Source organism: Lepisosteus oculatus, chromosome 9, assembly GCF_040954835.1.
Source record: "Lepisosteus oculatus isolate fLepOcu1 chromosome 9, fLepOcu1.hap2, whole genome shotgun sequence".
Taxonomy (NCBI): Eukaryota; Metazoa; Chordata; class Actinopteri; order Semionotiformes; family Lepisosteidae; genus Lepisosteus; species Lepisosteus oculatus.
In genome coordinates, this window is record NC_090704.1 from 47,129,453 (window position 1) to 47,147,785 (window position 18,333).

General features: G+C 50.3%; 1 protein-coding gene across 9 annotated transcripts in view; it reads right to left on the bottom strand.

The window, feature by feature from the left end:
• Nucleotides 1–55: 55 nt before the first annotated feature.
• Nucleotides 56–18,333, bottom strand: part of gcgra (glucagon receptor a) — a 52,237-nt gene continuing 33,959 nt past the window's right edge. For 5 of the 9 annotated variants that reach the window (XM_015356472.2, XM_015356471.2, XM_015356474.2 and 2 more), the window contains 13 exons: nt 14,453–14,598; nt 13,967–14,066; nt 13,391–13,498; nt 12,827–12,939; nt 12,471–12,577; nt 11,615–11,780; nt 11,236–11,395; nt 10,836–10,896; nt 8,208–8,277; nt 7,128–7,216; nt 6,901–7,039; nt 6,317–6,358; nt 56–6,205 (listed from right to left, as the gene is read on the bottom strand). In XM_015356472.2, coding sequence (XP_015211958.1) covers nt 5,888–6,205; nt 6,317–6,358; nt 6,901–7,039; nt 7,128–7,216; nt 8,208–8,277; nt 10,836–10,896; nt 11,236–11,395; nt 11,615–11,780; nt 12,471–12,577; nt 12,827–12,939; nt 13,391–13,498; nt 13,967–14,066; nt 14,453–14,506 — 1,527 coding nt within the window. In that variant the 5' untranslated portion in view covers nt 14,507–14,598 and the 3' untranslated portion in view covers nt 56–5,887. Of the gene's footprint in view, nt 6,206–6,316; nt 6,359–6,900; nt 7,040–7,127; nt 7,217–8,207; nt 8,278–10,835; nt 10,897–11,235; nt 11,396–11,614; nt 11,781–12,470; nt 12,578–12,826; nt 12,940–13,390; nt 13,499–13,966; nt 14,067–14,452; nt 14,599–16,463; nt 16,524–18,333 lie in introns of those variants that run through there. The other 4 variants (XR_011190533.1, XM_015356477.2, XM_015356478.2 and 1 more) reach the window with 4 other exon arrangements.

The following is an 18,333-nucleotide window of genomic DNA, read 5'->3' on the forward strand; positions in this document are numbered from 1 at the left end:
GTAATGGGTCTGATTACTTTCCATCCATTGGAAAAAAGTTTAAAAGGACAGCATCCTTATTTTATTTTTTTATTGGAATTATTATTTTAAAATAACTTCAGTGGCAAACAGAATACAGACAACATGTTGTCACACATCTAGGGAGGTCCTGATGACAGAAAGTGGAGCTCAGGGTGTCTCAGACACCCACTGGGCACGTGCAGCACCATGGTGACAGTCGTCGGGGCAACGCACGCACACACACCGCTGACACACCCCATCCAGGGAAATAGGAAGGAAAGGTCAACAGTCTCCCAGCTGTCCCTCTTCCTGTCCCCTCACATTACAGCACATGTCATTTATTTATATCTCCTTGTTTGCTCGCTTTCTTAACCGCTCAAAAGTAACTTTTGTGTGTGGTGATTTTGCACTTTGGACATTGTTTTGATTTGCAGAACACTAATTTCTCCAGGTCTGCTTGACAAGGAATTGTTTGTGCCAACAACCGCCTTGCAGCTGCAGGCCTGCTGGCCTCACTGGGAGGCCCCGCTATGAGCAGGGCAGACAGGAGGGGAGCAGCCGCCTGCCTGGCGGAAGGGTGCTTCTCCTCCTGAGGGGCCTCTCCAGTGGGAGCAGCAGCCCCATCCTGCTGAACAAGCCAGACCCCAGCTCTGTGTGTCCTGAGGCCAGAGAGAGGAGGAGTGCTGAAGGACAGGGGGATCGCTGAGCTCCGCTTTCACATGGCAAGTAATAATGATCACTAACAGTATCAGATAGTCGGGAACAAATGGCACACATTAGAAAATTAACAGAGAACAGCTCCATCAGAGTTACACAGTATACATTCAGATGCACCGCATCCAGTCCAGATGCTGGTTTCTGTGCCTCAAGTGGCTTCAGGAACTACAGGAATAAAACCGACCAGATAAAGCAGAGGAACATGAGTGAAGCTCCAGACAAGGAGAGGCCATCTGGCCCATGCTCTTCCTTTGTCTGCATGCTAGCTAACGGATACCGGAATTCCCCGAAAATGGGTGTCCCAGGCCCAGGCTAATCTGGAGGGGTGGAATCCCCTGCTCCTGTCATGCTGGATGTGCAGGTCCGGTGCTGCCTCTTTCACACAGGGGGAGGAAGAGGGAAGAGGGAGCAGTCTCACTGTTCTTCTTTGGCTTTTCAGGTCAGCTACCAAACCAAGTCAACAGGCCAAAACGCCTTTGAAATATAAGTCACTCAGTCGTACAAAGGCTGTCTGTTTTTCGGAGGCAGCAAGATGAATCAGCCCGTGACGTTGGAGTGCTAGTGCACTAGCGCTCTGGAGCGCTGTGTGCCTCCCTGCAGTCAGGACAGAGCTTGCGATGGAGGCTGAGAGCCCCTTCCTCACCTCAGCCCATCTCCTGTGTCATGCTGTGAGCTTCTTACAGAGGAGCCTTACTCCACAGCAGGGTTGGATCTGGTGAAAAGCAGCTCAGAGCTGTTGCTCCAAGTCTTCTCTCTCCCTCTGCTCTCTCTTTCTCCAACTGGTCTCCCCCCACCCCCGCCCTGCCCTGTTACAGTCCAGATGTTGCCGAGCTGTGCTCATTATCACTGCATTGTCTTTCGGGGGAGCAGAAAAGACAAAAATATTACCAGAATGATCAAGACCCTGGCTGCCGTGGAAGAGTCTGTTCAATTTCTCCTTGATCCTGAGAGTTTGAGAGAAGGTTAAATTCTTTTAAAGGCATTTCACTCAAAGCAGTGGCCTTTAACAATCCACTAATCCCTAGGCAGGTGAAGTTCAGCATCTATTTTCCCTCACAAAAGAATTAAATTACTGGGAAGGCAGTACTGGACTGCGTTTGCTACTTTTCCTCTCAGTGCATGTAAGGAGAGGTTATAAATAAATATGCAGTGTTCTGTATATTGTTCCTCAGGCCACAGATCGCTGCTCCTAATCTCTACAGAGAGACGCAATGAGCTGGACTGATCTCATCTCACCGGAGTCCCTGAACGTCAGTCTTTCCCCCAGCATGTCAGCAAACCCTTCAGTCCAGTTTGTGGCCCGTATGCTGAGGACCACGTGACTGTTCAATTAGCTGCTTTACTGCTCTTCAGCTGCCATAGTGATCAAGCTCATGAGCAGAGAAATAATTACAGAAAGGCCTATAGCCCAGTTCATGAAGGAGTTGAACTGGAAGGTCCGCAGAACACATGGACCTGCTGCAGAGAGTCTGCTGTACCTACTGCTCCCACAGTCTTCTCCAGGTCTGCAGAGGCTGATGAGGAGACATCAAGCAGCTCAGTCTGAGGATGAACATGGACTCTCCGAGCTGCCAGTTGCTGCTGGAGGGGAGTCATGTTCTCGGATTTCCAACAGCCCCAGGGAGCTGTGGGTGACCTGGAGAAGGACTGCATACTCATCTCTGCTCCAAGCGAGCGAGCTCTCTCGTCAGGCATGCCGCTGTCAGACCCAGCAGCCTGCTGCGTGGGAGATCCTGCTTCTAGGATAAGATCTCCACTGGAGATTCACTCATGGTTGTTTCTGAAGCCACTTGATATTACAAAGAGCAACAAAAGCGTGCCTGTGTAGCCCAGAACCTGACTCATGGCACAGGATACAGTTAATAAAATCACAAGGCAACACAACTGCGTGGACACATGCACCTGCCTGAGAGTCAGAACTGAAGAACTGAAGCAAGAGAACACTGTTTATGCTGGACTATATATACACATATTTACATATTTATGGTGTATAAATTAACATTGTGCAAATAGGCTTACAAATTCATAGTCTTGTCTTTCTGTTTGTACATTTAAAATGAAAAAGACAAACCTCAGATTACATACTATTTTGCCCTCCACTCCAACGTCTTGACACAAAACTCTTCACAGCTCAGTCTTAACAAGAAGCGATGTTCAGTCCCACTCTGCAGACGCTGCACCCCAGTATCACTGCACAGAACACCCCACCCCAGTTCCACTGTGCAGAACTAACCCACCCCTCCACCCCACTGATACAGAGTTTTTCACATCACCAGAAGAGGCACCATGGGCTCCTCCTACTATGCTCTGGACTCTGGTCTGTTACCAGGGGCCTTAGGGCTCAGAACCCCAGCTCAGGCACTGCTGTTGCATCTCTTACAAGGGTGCAGTGTTTCACCCTGGTCAATCCAGTGCAAATCAGGTTATCACTTTTGGGGCTTATATACTAATGCCCCAGCCTGGGGGAGCCTAGACGTTAGCTCAGGGATTCAAGACCTCTCCTTTGCTCTCTCCTAGTCTGGGCCAGTTTGGGGTCACAGACTAATGCAAGACTCTACACCCTTGGTTCATTAATCACTGGAAACTTTTGAGCTGAGGAAGAAAAAATGGCACTTTAAATATTAACTCAAATGCTGGTGGAGCTCGGTGAAGCACTTCCTTGGAAGTGGAAGTGAGTTTCAGCTGAAACTCTGTTGAGCTCCTTCCTGGGCAGTGCAGTAGTTTCATTTAGCTGCCAGGCTGACAGACGCACCTTCAGACACAAACGCACCAGGACACTAACCTCCCTGGCCCTGGTATTGGATGAGACGTAAAAACCGAGGTCCTGACTCTCTGTGGTAATTAACAATCCCAGGGCATTTCTCAAAAAGAGTAGGGGTGTAATTATTATTATTCTATTGCAGCACAGCTTGATGCGCTTCAGTCGGCTGCCATCATCCTGTACAGCTACATCTCTGAGCCTCCAAACCCTGCAGGAAACCTGACAGCCCAGTGTGAGTGCGAGTTTTGAGTGAGGCAGCAGGCACTGCTGCAGGGGCTTGGGGCTCCTACCAAAAGCCTGCTGGCTCAACACCTCCCCGCCAGACCTTTGTGTGATCTAGGAGAGCAGAGGGCAGGCATGCAAACTACAGTTCGCAACAGGACAAGAAAGTTACTTTTTCTTAAGAAAGTGTTTGCTTAGCTTGCTTAAATGACAGGATTTAAAGTCTGGTAAGTGAGGAGGAAACACAGCTGTGCAGGAGGTGACTCATGCCATACTGGACCACCATGATACATGTCAACAGTTAAACAAATTCTTGAAGAGCTTTGCTTATCCAGTCAACCGCTGTTGGAGAGCAGAACAGAGGGAGCAGTCTGGCAGCGATTGATGGAGGACAGAATGTGTGCGTGCTGGTCTTTTGGACAGAAGGTTGCATCGCCATCTTGAACAAACCTGCATCTCCTAATTCATCTTGTTAATCCCCAAGCACTGGGAGATGACCTCTAGTCACTTGTGCCCTGTAATTCTCTCCTATTCTTTTATTCTGCATTTCACTGTAAGTGTCTAGGTCATTAGCAAAGAAGCTACACTGTAGATGGCTGAGAGCAGTGCTTCAAGGTCAAAGTGCTTGTTTAATATGTTTTATGGCCCAGATGTTACTTATTCGAACCTGTGTCATGTCAGTACCCCCCTGTGACTGGGATTCCCTAGAGCACACCTGGAAGAGTGCTGCAGGGGTAGAGCTGGAATGAGTGGGCCAAGGACCTCTCAGGCTTGCTGTGAAGTCAGTGAGAGATGCACCACTTCTCCAGTCAGCGTTCCCTCTCCTGCTGGGCACTGTGAAGCTCAGAGTGGCCGAAGAGTGTCTCTCTTGTGTGGGCACAGCCGCTGCTGAAAAGCCATGTCTTAAAACAGTTGGTGATTCCAAACTGGGAGGTAAGATTTTTAAATGTTAAGCACACACTGTCTTTCTCTATATTGGAATTCAGATGGATGGGAGGTACGCTATACCACCCTCCCTAACATTTGATCATGCTTTGAAAGAAGCTGTTCCCCCATTAAAACCACAATCATCATCCTTAAATAGCAAAACAATAAAAATTCACCAACATTCACCAACTTTCTTTGTTACAATAAGAATATTTTAAAAATATATATTTGACAACATTTGACGGTTCGTAAAGACCTACCTGTCCCTGAATGGAGCTCTCAGGCTGCTGTGAGAGCACCCCCCCCCCCCAACAGGCTGCTGTTGGGGGCTCCAGTGTGAGAGCATAGGCACCCGGCAGTCTCTGTCTGCCCCTGCCCCTGTCCCTGCCAGCTCTCCCAGGCCTCCAGGACCCGGTGAGTCTCCGGAACGCTGCAGAACTGTGTTCAGAGCTGCTGGCTGGTACCACCCGGCAGCAGCACGAGCCCCCTGCCATCGCTGCGAGACAGCGGACAGCTCGAAGAGGAGCCAAATGGCGACGCCGCACCCTCGCCGAGGCCAGGGGCTGGGAAGCAGTTTGTTCGGCTTTATTGTACAGGCTGTCAATGGTTGCGATTTCTGTTCGTCCATCCCTTACACTGCTTTCATGAGTCTCCTTGAGTAACAGACAGCACACACGGGACCGGCTGGGATCTCCTCCTCACACGCCAGGCTGCGGCAGAACCGGTGCGTGAGTCTGCAGGAAGCCCCCGGAGAGAGAGGAGAAGCCTGCCTTCTGTTCGCGGCTCTGCTGCTCAGTGAAAAGGCCATCGCACTGCGACACATAGGCCTGGGGGCCGCCAGCAAAAACCCATTACTTTTGCTGTCGCTGTTTTTATTTTCTTGTCTTTATGATTGTTTGAAATAGGCATTGGCCTTTACAAAAAAAAATATAGAAGTAATAATCGTAAAAACCATAACAAGAATACAGCCTCGTCCTGGAGCTCCGGGGATCTGTGTGGAGAAAACAGGCACAGACGAAGGAGTAAGTGTCTTTTACCTGTGGATCTCAGAGCCACCAAGACCAGCGCAACCCCTCATGCTCCCTGCCCCCAGACCGGGCTGCCTGTATGGGTCTCTAAGGCTGGGCAGCTGCACTCAGGTCGTATAAACTCTGCACGTAGGGCTGCTAACCGCAGGCAGGCCCAGCATGCTCTGCTGCGGCCACGGCTAGCGGGCCGCTGCTGCTCCAGCAGGGATCCCTGCCACAGGGCTGCTCAGGGTCAGAAGTTGCTCTCGGCGCTCTCTAGTGGGAACTCGTAGCAGTGCGCCTTGTCTCCGAGGCTGCTGCTCTCCTTGAGGGTGCTGGTGCAGGCAGCTCCCTCCAGTGGCGCCGGGGGCTGCAGGCTGTGCTTGCTGTGGCCGGTGCCGTTCTGGTAGCTGCCCACCAGCTTGTGCTCCTCCCCCGGGGCGGGCGCGGCCCCAGCAGCCGTGCTGCCGTTCCTGACCTGGGGCGTCTGGCTGTAGGTGTGCCTGTACTCCTCCTCTATGTCCCTGCCCAGCTTCCACCGCTTCCACCTCTTCAGCAGCTCCGACTGCACCTGCGCCGGGAGGGAGAACCGCTTCGGTCAGTCAGCAGCACGCAGGTCGGACACAGAAACACAGGACAGGCTGTGCTGTCTCAGCCGGGAGGGGCGATGAAGAAAGCTCACCTCCTTGTTGACGAAGCAGTACAGGATGGCCACCAGCAGACCCTGCAAGAGCCACACAAAAGAATTAAATTACGTTAGAATTAAATTAAGTCAGGACAGCTGGACTCACTCTCACTTCCAGCCTTTGCAGTTGTTTATACAAGTTCTGTTTTGTGGTCTCGACACATAGAGATTGCATTCAGAGCTACAGATATGCAGATATCAGAGCTACTTGTGTATGAAGCTACTCTACTGTGTTGATTATACTGTATGTGGTACTTAAAGCAGTGAAAGTGTGGAATGAGGAGACGGACAACAGCAGTTTCCTTTGCAGGCTGGTCTCTGTGAGGATGCTGGCAGCTGTCTGAGCTGGGAGGTGAGAGGATTAACAGCTGCACTCTACACTGTCGGTTTGGTGAAGAGCCCCAGCTGTGGAATCTTACAGGGCTCTGACTGTGCTGCGCACGAGCCTGTGGCACTTTTATACAAAGGTGCCGTGCAGCTGTGGAATCAGACCATCGACCTGGAGAGTGTGTATGCAGTGTGCGGTGCCCCTGTGCTGGGGGCTGGGTGCCCTGGGCTCCGTGCGTGGAATGCTGGCTGACCTGGAAGGAGGAGGAGAAGAGCTCGAAGAAGAGCTTGACCAGGCGCAGGGAGCCCTGGGCATGCTCGTCCGTCACGAAGGCAAACACCACCTCGTGGATGCCCAGGAGGGGGATGAGAGTCAGAGTGGACTTGGCCAGCCTGTTGGCAGAGCGGAGAGAGCAGGTCACAGAGCTGACTAAGAACTCCTAAAACTGCACGGCAGTGTGGGCCTGCAAGGGGCACTCACCGGAACTTGTAGTCCGTGTATCTCATCTGATGGGCCCTCAGCTTGGACACCAGGATCTGTATGATTCGGATGAAGATGAAGAAATTGATCTGCAAGGAAAAGGGAGGCACGGAGGATCACTAGTGAGTGGATGGCCCAGGATGCAGCTCTAGACAGGAGCCCTGAAGAGCAGCAGTTTGGAAGGCTTGGTTATGGTGGTTGCTATGTTTACCTCCACCAAGGTAAACTGAGCTGCAAGAACAAAGTAATAGAAACCCACCCTCCCCCAGGACAATCCCTGCGGGCTGTGTGTTGGCAGAGGTGAGTCCTGGCTGGACTCCTGTGACACTGGTCAGAAAACCCCATCCCACACTGTGGTGTGCCGTCTGCTCACGGGGCACTGACTCCAAGTCACTCTCTTCCCACTTGTGTCAGCAGATTGGTCCCCTGGGGTTGTTAACAGTTCACAGCTGTCACTGAGGGAGCTCCACCAGCTAACAGGCTTTGTTACCAGGAGGTTCCCAGTTCAAGCTCCAGCTGTGCCTTTGCCCCGAGTCCCTGAGTGGGTTGTTGAACCTCCTGTGCTGCAGCAGCGGCTGGTTGTATCCCAGTTCCCCAGACCCTCTGCTAGCTATTCTGGAGAAACGTGTCTGCAATCCTTCCGATAAGAATTCCTCCCTATTTTTGTGCAGCGATGTTTGGAGCCACGCGGACATCAGCACAGAGGAATGTCCCGGGCCGGACAGCAGCGACAGAGGAAGAAAGCCCTTGTGCCGAACCCTCCAGAGGCTGGACACACGGCAGGCAGGAAGCTTGCTCTGCACACCCATCCACTGAAACCCAGCGCAGGACTTCCTGCGGGAAATGTGTGCCGGAGCCGTCACGGACGAGTCAGGCCCCCGCTCCAGACGGCTCACTCATGGCCGCTGCGTGCTGGCGCAGGCGTGACGTTCAGACAGCAGTCTGTCCAGCTGCGGCTCGCTGAAATGCTCGTCTTCCGTCAACGTGTTTGATACACTGCATACACCCCCCCACGAGTCAGCATCCAGTCCCGGAAACGCCAAGAGGAGACAGGGAGCCCGCGGAGGCTCGGACACTCACCAGGATCGCCAGCTGTATCGGGGAGCGGATGACCCACCAGACGGCCATGTTCAAGTTTCTCTCCCAGCACCTGCGTGAGGAGAGAGGCTGGCATCACTCACACTGCAGCTGCTCATCTCCTACAGCACCCAAATTAAAGCTTCCTGCCTTCCCTCGGCAACTCCATGTGTCCAGCAGAGCCAGGCAGACCAAGACACAGGTACAAGCTCCCGCCGAGAGAAGAGGCGAGTTGAGTCTGTAAATGGGGGTGCCTACATTGCTCCGTTGACTTTTACTCTTATATGTGCTGTTCAGAAGGCTGTAAATGACCTTTATTTATTTGTGAGTTTGTTCCTAGTGTCAGCAGTACTGGAGAACTGCTGTCATGCCAATAAGACCCATTTGAATTGGATAAACATTGGCATAGTCACATAGAAAAATGTGTTTCTCTGGATCATGGAATTAGATAAAAGACAAATATAAAGTTTAAAAGTTAACCTTCACTGTGGTAAAAAAAGGATTTTGGTGTTTTTTTAAAATACACTTCACCTCACTTGGCCAGCTCAGCACTGCTGCGCACATCTCTGCTGACCTTTCAGAAACCCAATATGAACAGATAACTGCAGAAGACACGAGAGCTTCTCTGTTGTCCTGGAGCTCTGATATCATGCTCTGTAGTGAAGGCCGCTGCCTTTAATTTGACAGGTTGGGGTGTAAGTCCATTATTTACCCACATGTTCCTCAGAAAATGCCTTCTTAGCCACTTAGTAATGCTTAGTAACTTAGCAACCATCTTGGCAGAATTCATCGCCCAAAGTCCATTGTAGGAAACACAGGGCAAAAGAATACCATATAAACTGTGTTATTAATCTGCAAAGGGAACCAGGGAGGTGTGACAGGAGTTTGTTCTGCACTCGTATGGCTTCCAGAGCCGTGTGACTGTGCAGAAACAGCGAGTGGATGGAGACCAGCCAGCGCACGAGCGAAGATTTGTGCACAGTGCGAACGCTGCAGTCGTGCGCAGGACACTGGTGCTCCAGGTCTTGAAGCCTCAGCTTGTTCTGCGGGGTGTGCACAGTCCACGACTGGGGCTGTTGCCTTGCCTGCTCATTCCTCATGGCTGCTAATGGCTCACATATGAGATGAACAGGGCCTTTCAGGTGAACTAGTCATTCCAGTGTCTTTGATGGCGCTGTTGCCAAGCAAGAGCAGAGCCTTTTACATAAGGAAGGATCCTTCCCCGAATCAGACATTTTCGGTGGTTCTCATGCTGCTCGTGCTTAGAGGGCCCTGAGCACAGGCTGCAGACACAGCTGGAGCCAACAGACTGAGGCATCTGGAGGAGTGCATGGCCGCCTACAGGGGCCCCTGTGTCAGCTCGGCTCTGCAGGAGCACCACTCGCCTGCCGGCTGTGACCAGGAGACGCTGGGCAGAGGAGCACTCAGACGGACAGCAGCCCCTTGTCTTGGGGAATGTGTGGGCAGAGAGGCACCAGGACTCCCAATACACTGTGCTACAGAATCCTGCACTGCTGTCAAACCATGTTCTTGGCATTTGAAACCTGAGAAGCAGATCCTTCTGATGTTCTGGGTTAATCCTGGAAAATCACAAACTCTTTAGAACCATTTCATCCGTATTCAATGCCTTGTAGTGAGATTTTGCATGGTCTGATACCAGGATGTGTTCATCTTATTTTGCTCAGCCCGCCTTTTCTAGTTCTCTGTATTGTGCTGCTTGTGGTGTTTATCACTGTAGTCTAAACCAGGAATTCTCTCCAGGGTGTCTTGCAGTCAGACTGTGTTTTCCCCACAAATATCTGCAGTGCTTTCTCTTAACTGCTGGAGTTACATATTTCTCTGTGTATATTCATCACTCTCCTCTGTTTTTATGGAAGGCATGTGCAGTTCCTGTTTTCAATTCTCTTCTACGGAAAACACGAAGGACACACGGAGTCTGTCAGACAGACAGGGAGTGCAGACTGGGAGTGGGGTCAACCTCAGAGTACAGGATAAACGTACAAGAGTATTCCTGTGGTATTCAATGGGGATTTGGGCCATTAGTTTAAGTGCTAAAATACCCTATGTAGTGTATTTGTGTTTATACGCTATTAGATTGAAGAAACACAGACAAGGCAGGATTTTAAACAGCTTGAGTCTGTGCTCTCTGCGTCTTTGTTTTTTTTTTAGCCCAGGTGGGTGGGGCCGTACTGCTGTTAACATCCGTTAATACAAAAAAAACACATCCATCACACCTGACAACTTGACATCTTGGGCCCCTGTAGTTTTTATTTTTTCACCACCCTCTTGATGTTAAATTCTGTCTGCTCTCTAGACTGCGCTGCAGTTACAACCTCCTGATTCCAGCCTCAGTTCAGATACTCGATAGCTCTGTGCTTCCCTGCCTGAGTAACTGACGAGTTTCTGTCGTCCCAGTTTCTGTGGACAAGTCGCTGTCTATGTGTTCCTAGTTTAACTGGCAAACAGGATCTCCTTCTCATAGGACAAAGGTGCCAAGTTTGTTTGAGAGAAAGGCAGAGAATATCGCTGAGCTTTACCATTCAGGATTACTTGCAAGTCCAAAGCACACTGATGGAGAAAAAGGAGGCAGTAAGATGGGAAAGAAGGGAGAAGGAAAGCAGAGGTACTCACTGGATGTTCTCGTAGAGGTACTTCAGCCTCACCCAAGACAACACGAACAGCAGCGGGGCACCTGGGGGGCACAGAGGGCACGTTACCACCACACACACCCTGCTGGGCGCCTGGCCTGGCACTGCACACAAGAGCTCATCTGGCACTGTGAACCTCTCTGGGCCGAGGCGAGACAGACAGCAAGCGTTCATGGTTGTCACATAGAGCCAGGGTACAGGAAACCAGCCTCTGTTTGATAGCAGGGAGGCCTGACTGCAAACATTGCAAATCTTGACATGTTCTTACAGGACTGACCCAGTCTAATACAGGCAAGATGGGCCCAGCAACCTCCAGTTGTGTGCAACCATGCTTGTTTTCTTCTGATGGTGCTGAGAGGACGCAGGGGCTCAGGGTGACTCACCCCAGGCAATACACAGGTAGATTTTGAAGTAGTTCCTCTCAGTGAAGACTGTGATCACCAGCAGGTTGTGCAGGTAGATGCCCTCCACCAGCAGCCAGTTGTAATTGGCCATGATGCTGTACTGCATCATGACCAGGGCAGCGCGACAGCCCACGGGTGTCTGAAAGCAAACAGGTGTTTGTTACCGATTTGACTTCTAGACCACCTACGGTACAGAACAGAGAAAAGAAGATAGGCAATGGAAAGGCACTCTCTAGAGATGAGGAAAATGAGTGCTCAGAAGAATCCATCACAGTGAAAGTACAGTGCCACCTGCTTCCCCCCACAGGAGAATGTGCTGTGTGTGCTGCCCCCTGGTGGCAGGTGAGGGAAGACGCACCTCGTCTGTGCTATTCAGCCACTTCTCGACCTCGTTGTCTTTAGGCAGGGTGAAGTTGGAGCTGGGGGGGTGGAGCAGCGCGTCCTTGACCAGGATGGACACCGCGCGCAGGATGAAGGAGGCAAACAGGTTCATGTGGATGTAGTTCCTCATGCAGTGCAGCTTTCTGCCCCAGGGAAACAGAACAGGTCTGAGCAGCTTTCAAACAGCCCGCTACTGGTTCCAGCTCAATTCAAAAGCATGAGTTCAAAACAGCGAGGATGGGTCTGAGCAGCGGCTTTCCTCTGCATCAGCCATCAGGTGCTTCTCATTCTGCAAACACTGTCTAAATGATCTTTCCACAGTCCTAGTGGGTGAGAACAGTTAAAACCCACCAGTGACTGCCTGCATTAATACTTCAATACAACTTCGCTGAAACAGTCCTGTTTTCCTATTGTCCTGTTGAAACAGTCATTAGGAAAGACTTAATTGTTTGTCACCACACTGTAATAACTGCTGCCCCATCTCTCTGCTTCATGCTGTCTGAGGAAGGGGTGCTCTCTGAGGAAGGGGTTCTGTCTGAGGGGGGTGTGCTCTGTGAGGAGGGAGTGCTGTCTCAGGAAAGAGGGCATTAGCGAGGTGAGAGACGTCCAGAACAGACACTCTGAAAGACTTTTTTTAAGGCATCAGCTGGGCCTGGTCCTACACTCCTACAAGTTCTCACTGCAGGCACTGCTTGTTTACTGCTTGTCTGGGAGACTCAGACCTTAAAGCTGAGTCAACATCTCACTGATTTTAACCTGCCTGTTTGACGCTTGTGCAAGGAGAGCCGTGACAGCTCTCTCTCCCTCCCACTCTCCGCGAAGCCTTTCCTCACCTGAAAGCCACCAGGATACCCAGTGCCAGCACCAGGGCCCCCAGGGACAGTGAGTGCCCCACCGTGTACATCACCCAGAACATGCTCAGGGTCTTCCAGTAATCCTGCTGCACACAAACAGAAAAAAGAATCCCAGCCGGTCAGTCTCTCCCAGAGCCCTGGCAGGCCCCGGAGATACCAAAGCAGAGCACTGTGAACTCATGTCGAGCGCAGGAAGGATGGAAAACTGATTCTTGCCATGCTGATTGTGAAGAAATGTGAGCAAGACTCAAGCAGGAGCTCGACTCCCATCTCAGGAGGGAGCGAGAGTCTGATCTCAAGCAGGGGCTACAGCAGACCTCCGACTCCAACCTCACCTTATCCGTGTCGTCCACCTCACACTCCGTCGTGTTCTTCCAGGGATGCTTGTCAGGGCCAAGAACCCACTGGCCGTCCAGCCCGCACACCCGGTACACCACACCATGGCGGACTGCAACACACACAGACAACGTGCAGCTCAGCGGGACGGACAGATTGCACACCTGTGAGCCCTGGGGCCTCCTGCCTCACTGCACTGGGGGGACAGAGACGGGTCTCGGGACAGAGGGAGCACAGATTGCAGTTTACTGTCTGTCTGTACCACACGCAAAGGGAAAAGCAACACGCAGAACAACAGCGTCAGCTGCCACGTCCAGAACCCTCAGGAGCTGGAGCTCTGTGCTGCTGTGTCTGTCCCTCTGTGCATCACTGTGTGATTTACTGCAGTTTTAAACACACTTCCAGAACCCTGTCAGACATTCTTTGTGGTTTTTTTACGATTCAGCTCTGCGCTGCACTGTGGCGAGATGTCAGAAGCCTTCAGCAGCTGAGCTTCATGACTGATGTCCGCTGTAGAGACTAGATCAAGTCGTCCCAGAGAAAGCAGCCCTTGCCAGCTCTACCTCTGTCGTGCCAGGGCAGGTACCAGGGGCAGGACACGTTGACCACAGTATTGGGCAGCCCATCTGGCCAGCAAGCGTATCTATCGAAGGTGCGGTTGCACACTAGTCCTGAAAGAAGCAAAAAGAAACAATTAAATCTGGTGAGAAAGTGACACAACTGCTCGCACATCATCTGCGGAGCTCAGCCACAAAGTCGTCTTTGTTTCAGTTTATTTCTACATTTTCAGAAGGACGAAAAAGGACACGGAAGATTGAACAAAAAATGGAGTGGGGCCAGCTGAGCAGCCTGGGTCAACAGAACGTGAGGGGCAGCAGAAAATTACTGTAGCTCTGCTCTGAGACTGGACACTGCGGTGGCGAGACTGGACACTGCACTGGGGACGATCAGGACACTGGGGTGACGAGACTGGACACTGCACTGGGGACAATCAGGACACTGTGGTGACGAGACTGGACACTGTGGTGACGAGACTGGACACTGCACTGGGTGCAATCAGGACACTGGGACTCCCAGAGCTGAGGCTTCACGACTCCCCACAGGAAGAGAACTGTAATGCCATGTGATGGTTGACTTACCAGTAGCAGGAGGCTCACTGCTGATGTTGTGGTTGCACTCATCCTTGTAGCTCACCCAGTTTTTCACTATGTCCGTCAGGGTCAACTCCGACCGGACCTGCTGGGATACAACCAGCACTTGTGTTAGACAAGACCGGGCCAACAGGGCCGCTGGACTGGGCCTGACCTGCCAGACTGAGGCCAAGAGGTTGGAGACTTACTGTGTATGATCCCGTCCCTGAGTCTGGCATACTGAAGTGAGCCAGTCTCTGGGCCTCACTGTGCTGTCAGTGACCTGCAAGCCTCTCAGGAGGAGCTTCATTGTGCTGGTCAGGGCTACTGCCAGAGGGGCCTGTGAGGAGACTGTACAGCCCTGACTCCTGCCTCTAGTCCCAACAGATGGCTAATAACAGCACTAACATCATTCCCACCAGACCTGCATATATTCATTAAGAAAACTCAGTGCTTCAACTATGTTAGACATCCACTGCACTGCTGTCTGCTCACCTGAATGCTGGTGGAGAAAGTGAGCAGAGTTAGGAGGAGGAAGGCCTGTGACATCCCTTAGTCCTGCTTCTGAAGCTGGGAGCGAGGGGTAGCACTGTCGAGGCAGTCAGCTCATAGGGGGGCTTCGCTGGGACTCACTGCTTGCCCTGCACACAACAAGGCACAACACGCAACAGCGTCACCATCAGCTCAGGCAGACAGAAGCACTGATGCAAAGAGCAGCTCCATCACAGTGCAGGCGTTCACTTCTCCTTAGTGAATGAGCTGAGACCTGCTGACATGGGAGAGGAGAGGAGGAGCAGAGCTCAGACTAAGGTGAGATGTGTCTGGTCCAGGCCCTGGGGTCAACACTCATGGATCATGTGGGAAGTTTTAAAGTCCCTTGCAAAACAAGAGTCACCTTCTAAAGCATATTGTACCATGACACCATGTCTGCTCTGTACTTCAGAGTGAGTGATCTGGAGAAAAGAGCAGCTCCTACTGGTCCACTAATGCCTTACATCCTAGTACCACCAACAATTAACCTTAACCTCCATTAGTAGCCTCCATTAGTACTAGCCCTTTCATTATTGCTAACATGGCTCAGCTTGAATGAGAGGAAACCAAGTTTATCTTTAGTTCATATTGATCACAATCTTAAAAAAGACAGAGCACAGCAAACTAGTCACTAGTCCAGCACATTTATCAGTTACGTCTAACTGACTCATTGTCAGGTGTTCATTGTCATTAACATCACTGCTTCTCAATATAAACCCATAAAGTTGAAAGGCTGCATTTTGTACAACAAAACACAGATGTGTCAAGATTAACATCTTAAAATGAATTGTCTATAATTTCAGTAGAAGATTAATGCTAAATTGTGTTTCTGCATAAAAAGGAAAAAATGAGTGAAAAGAGGAGATAGATGCGGAATATCTAAGCCTTTTGTACAGATCCATACTGCTCTGTCCCACATAGCCTAATCTCCCACCGGAGAACAAATATAGTATCAACGCCATGATTTAACTTGACTGGTTTCCAAGTAAAACATTCTCACTGCATTTTAATGGTTGTCACTTTCTTCTTAAGAATAACATATTGTAAAATTGGACATTTGGACCTTTCTTAAAAGATGGAGAACTGTTCTCTCAATAGACCAAAACCTAGAGGCTTTGAGACTCCTCTGGGCCTGTCTGTGGACAGACTCTGTTTGGCTCAAAACAGTCTGAAGTAGTAAACATGTTTCTCAAGGAAGCGAGTGTGTGAGAGCGAAGGGCAGGAATATTAATAGATATCTAGAGACATGCTTGTTTGTTTAAAACCCCCTCACGCATGCAAACACCACAGCCACTTCATATTCTCCAGTCATCCAATCAAGGCAAAGAACTGCCCCCACAATAGCTAAGCACATGTGAGCAAGCTGTGAGATAAAGTCATCATTATTATTGATTATCCCTATATGGTAATGCTAAGGATCAGGCCATGACATACAATGCATTCTAGTTCTTCGTCACTGGATTCAAAATGTTTACAAGTAGAAACCACAGCGTGCTTCCTTCTCACAGAAAGTGATCTATAAGCTAAATGATTTGTTCACATCAATGAATTATTGTAGATGTCTTAATCTATTATTTTAATTAAACCTTGGTCCTTGCTTATTGACTATGGTTTCTCAGCGGCTGAGAGCAGAGGGGAGTCTCCCAGTGTCCCGGTGTAGCTGCTGAAGTCAAGGCAGTTCCCAGCAGCCACAGTCTGGACTCTCTGCAGCAACATGCACAGCATGACAAGAGAAACCCCTGGAAACCCTATGGGAGAAGAGGGAGCGACTTCTCTGAATTTCAGAGGTTTCCCACACTGAAGACGCTGCTAAAGGCATTCCAGTACTTTCATGATTTGTAGCCTGTTAGTGCCGAGAGCTTCAGAGTCTCATTCCCAAGCTGCCTCAATGGGAGATGCCCAGTGTGTGGCCAGCACCCCTCCAGCTATGTGCCTGAGCCCCACAGGTCCTTCTCCCCCTGTGATCCCCTCTTACCTGGGAGTCAAGTCCACATCACCGGAGTCCCAATCCTGTTCCGGGCCGAAGTCGGAGAACGGAACGAAATCTGAAACGTTTCTGCAAAAAACACCTTTACCATGGAAACATTTTTGGCTAAAACGTTTCAAATTCCATTCTGTTCCAGTCTCTTGGCAAAGATTTTTTATATAAAAAAAGGTAGAGTTGAAAACAGCTGCAGACCCTCATATCTGGAGCTAAACTTAAGCTGGGAAAGTCTGAAACACAGAATACTAGAGAAATCCACAGCATGTTTCACTTTTCAGGTTTTTGGGACTCCAAGCACCAGTTCAGTACATCAGCTTAGAGAACAGCAGAGGGATATGAAAATACCTCTTTAACTGTTATTAATGGCGCATAACGCACTGTGAAACAAACTGCATCGTGTTACAAGCCTGAAATTTCAAGGCATATGAAATCCATTTATAAACCATGCTAATATGCCAGCCAGTTAATCCATTTGCTTAAGGGACTTGCACAGTGTCACAGTACTGGTAATGTAGACTAATGCAAACTGCAGGACAGAGGCTCCAGGCGCAGACTGGCCAGCAGAGCTGCTGCTTTAGCCCCTGCCTGCTGGTCACAGGTCCGAGCTCTGCCTCCTGCAGAGGGTGTCAAGTCAACATTCCTGTATTTTAGTAGTAGAAGTTGTATTAGTAGTAGTAGTAGTAGTAGTAAACAAGTCGAAACTCACCATTAGAATTAGACATGACTGTAGGCTGATTTTCACCAATAAATAAAAGCCGAAAGCAGGAGTGCATGTAAAGTACCTTTAACCCCTTTTCACACAGAGAGAAACCCGTGCAGCTGTGGCTCAGTTTAACTGTTTACCACCTCACTCAGGGTCATTCCTACCCTCTCATGAGTGAACGGCTATCTAGTCAGCTGCAGCTCTGCACCACAGGGCCCATGACACACACAGAGGCGGCCACAGGGACTGGCCAGTGGAGTGTCCTGCTGGCGTGGTGGGCAGGTGCAGGCTCTGGCCAGAGTGCAATCACTAACCAGACTGACCAAAGCCCCCCTCCACACTCTCTGCACTGGGGAAGGAGAGATAAAGGTTTAACCCTTCCTGCCAGCTGAGAATGCTGGGAAAGAGGCTGGCATGCCGTCTTGTTAAGTGGGGCCTGGGGCGCAAGGTGGAGGACTGGAGGCACGAGCTGGGTGGGAGAGGCTCTGCTATGCCCAAACACAAACGCCTGTCTCAGTGCGGCTGCCCTCTCGAGGGGTGGTCTTCTCCATGCTGCTGATTTGCACAATTAACCTACTAAACTAACTGAATACTCATCTGGATTACCTGCGATGCTAAGGTTATACATGCTTAACCTGAAACCTAATTTGAACTAATCTGAGTTTGAACTCCAAATTATAACTCCTTATCCTAACTGGAATTCTAAACACCCCTAAATCTAAGCCTCACCATTGTCCTGAACCCTAAAACCACAACCTGAACCCACAGACCTCACCTTGCACTTCCTCTAGGCCTTAATGAAATCCCTAACCCACAACTCAACCATCAAGTGCTCTCCTTACTGCTGCCCTAGCCCCGATGGGCTGACCTGCAGCAGGACCGTGGAACAGTAAGAGATCGATCTGCTCGTCTCCACATTGGGGCTGCTGGTCCAGGAACAGGAGGCAGCTGGGTGACTGTACTCATGCAGCCTGGAGAGGGCACAGGAGTTTGGGCTAAAAAGATGCTTACCTCCAGACTTTCTTTAAATAAAGTTCTAATTATTGTAATTGTTATCCACAAGATGCTCATTTTATATAATATATCTATATGAAAGCAGAGTCTGATTCCTGGTTTATGTTCTGAGAGGTATAAGAAACACTTCCAAACTGCAAAGCG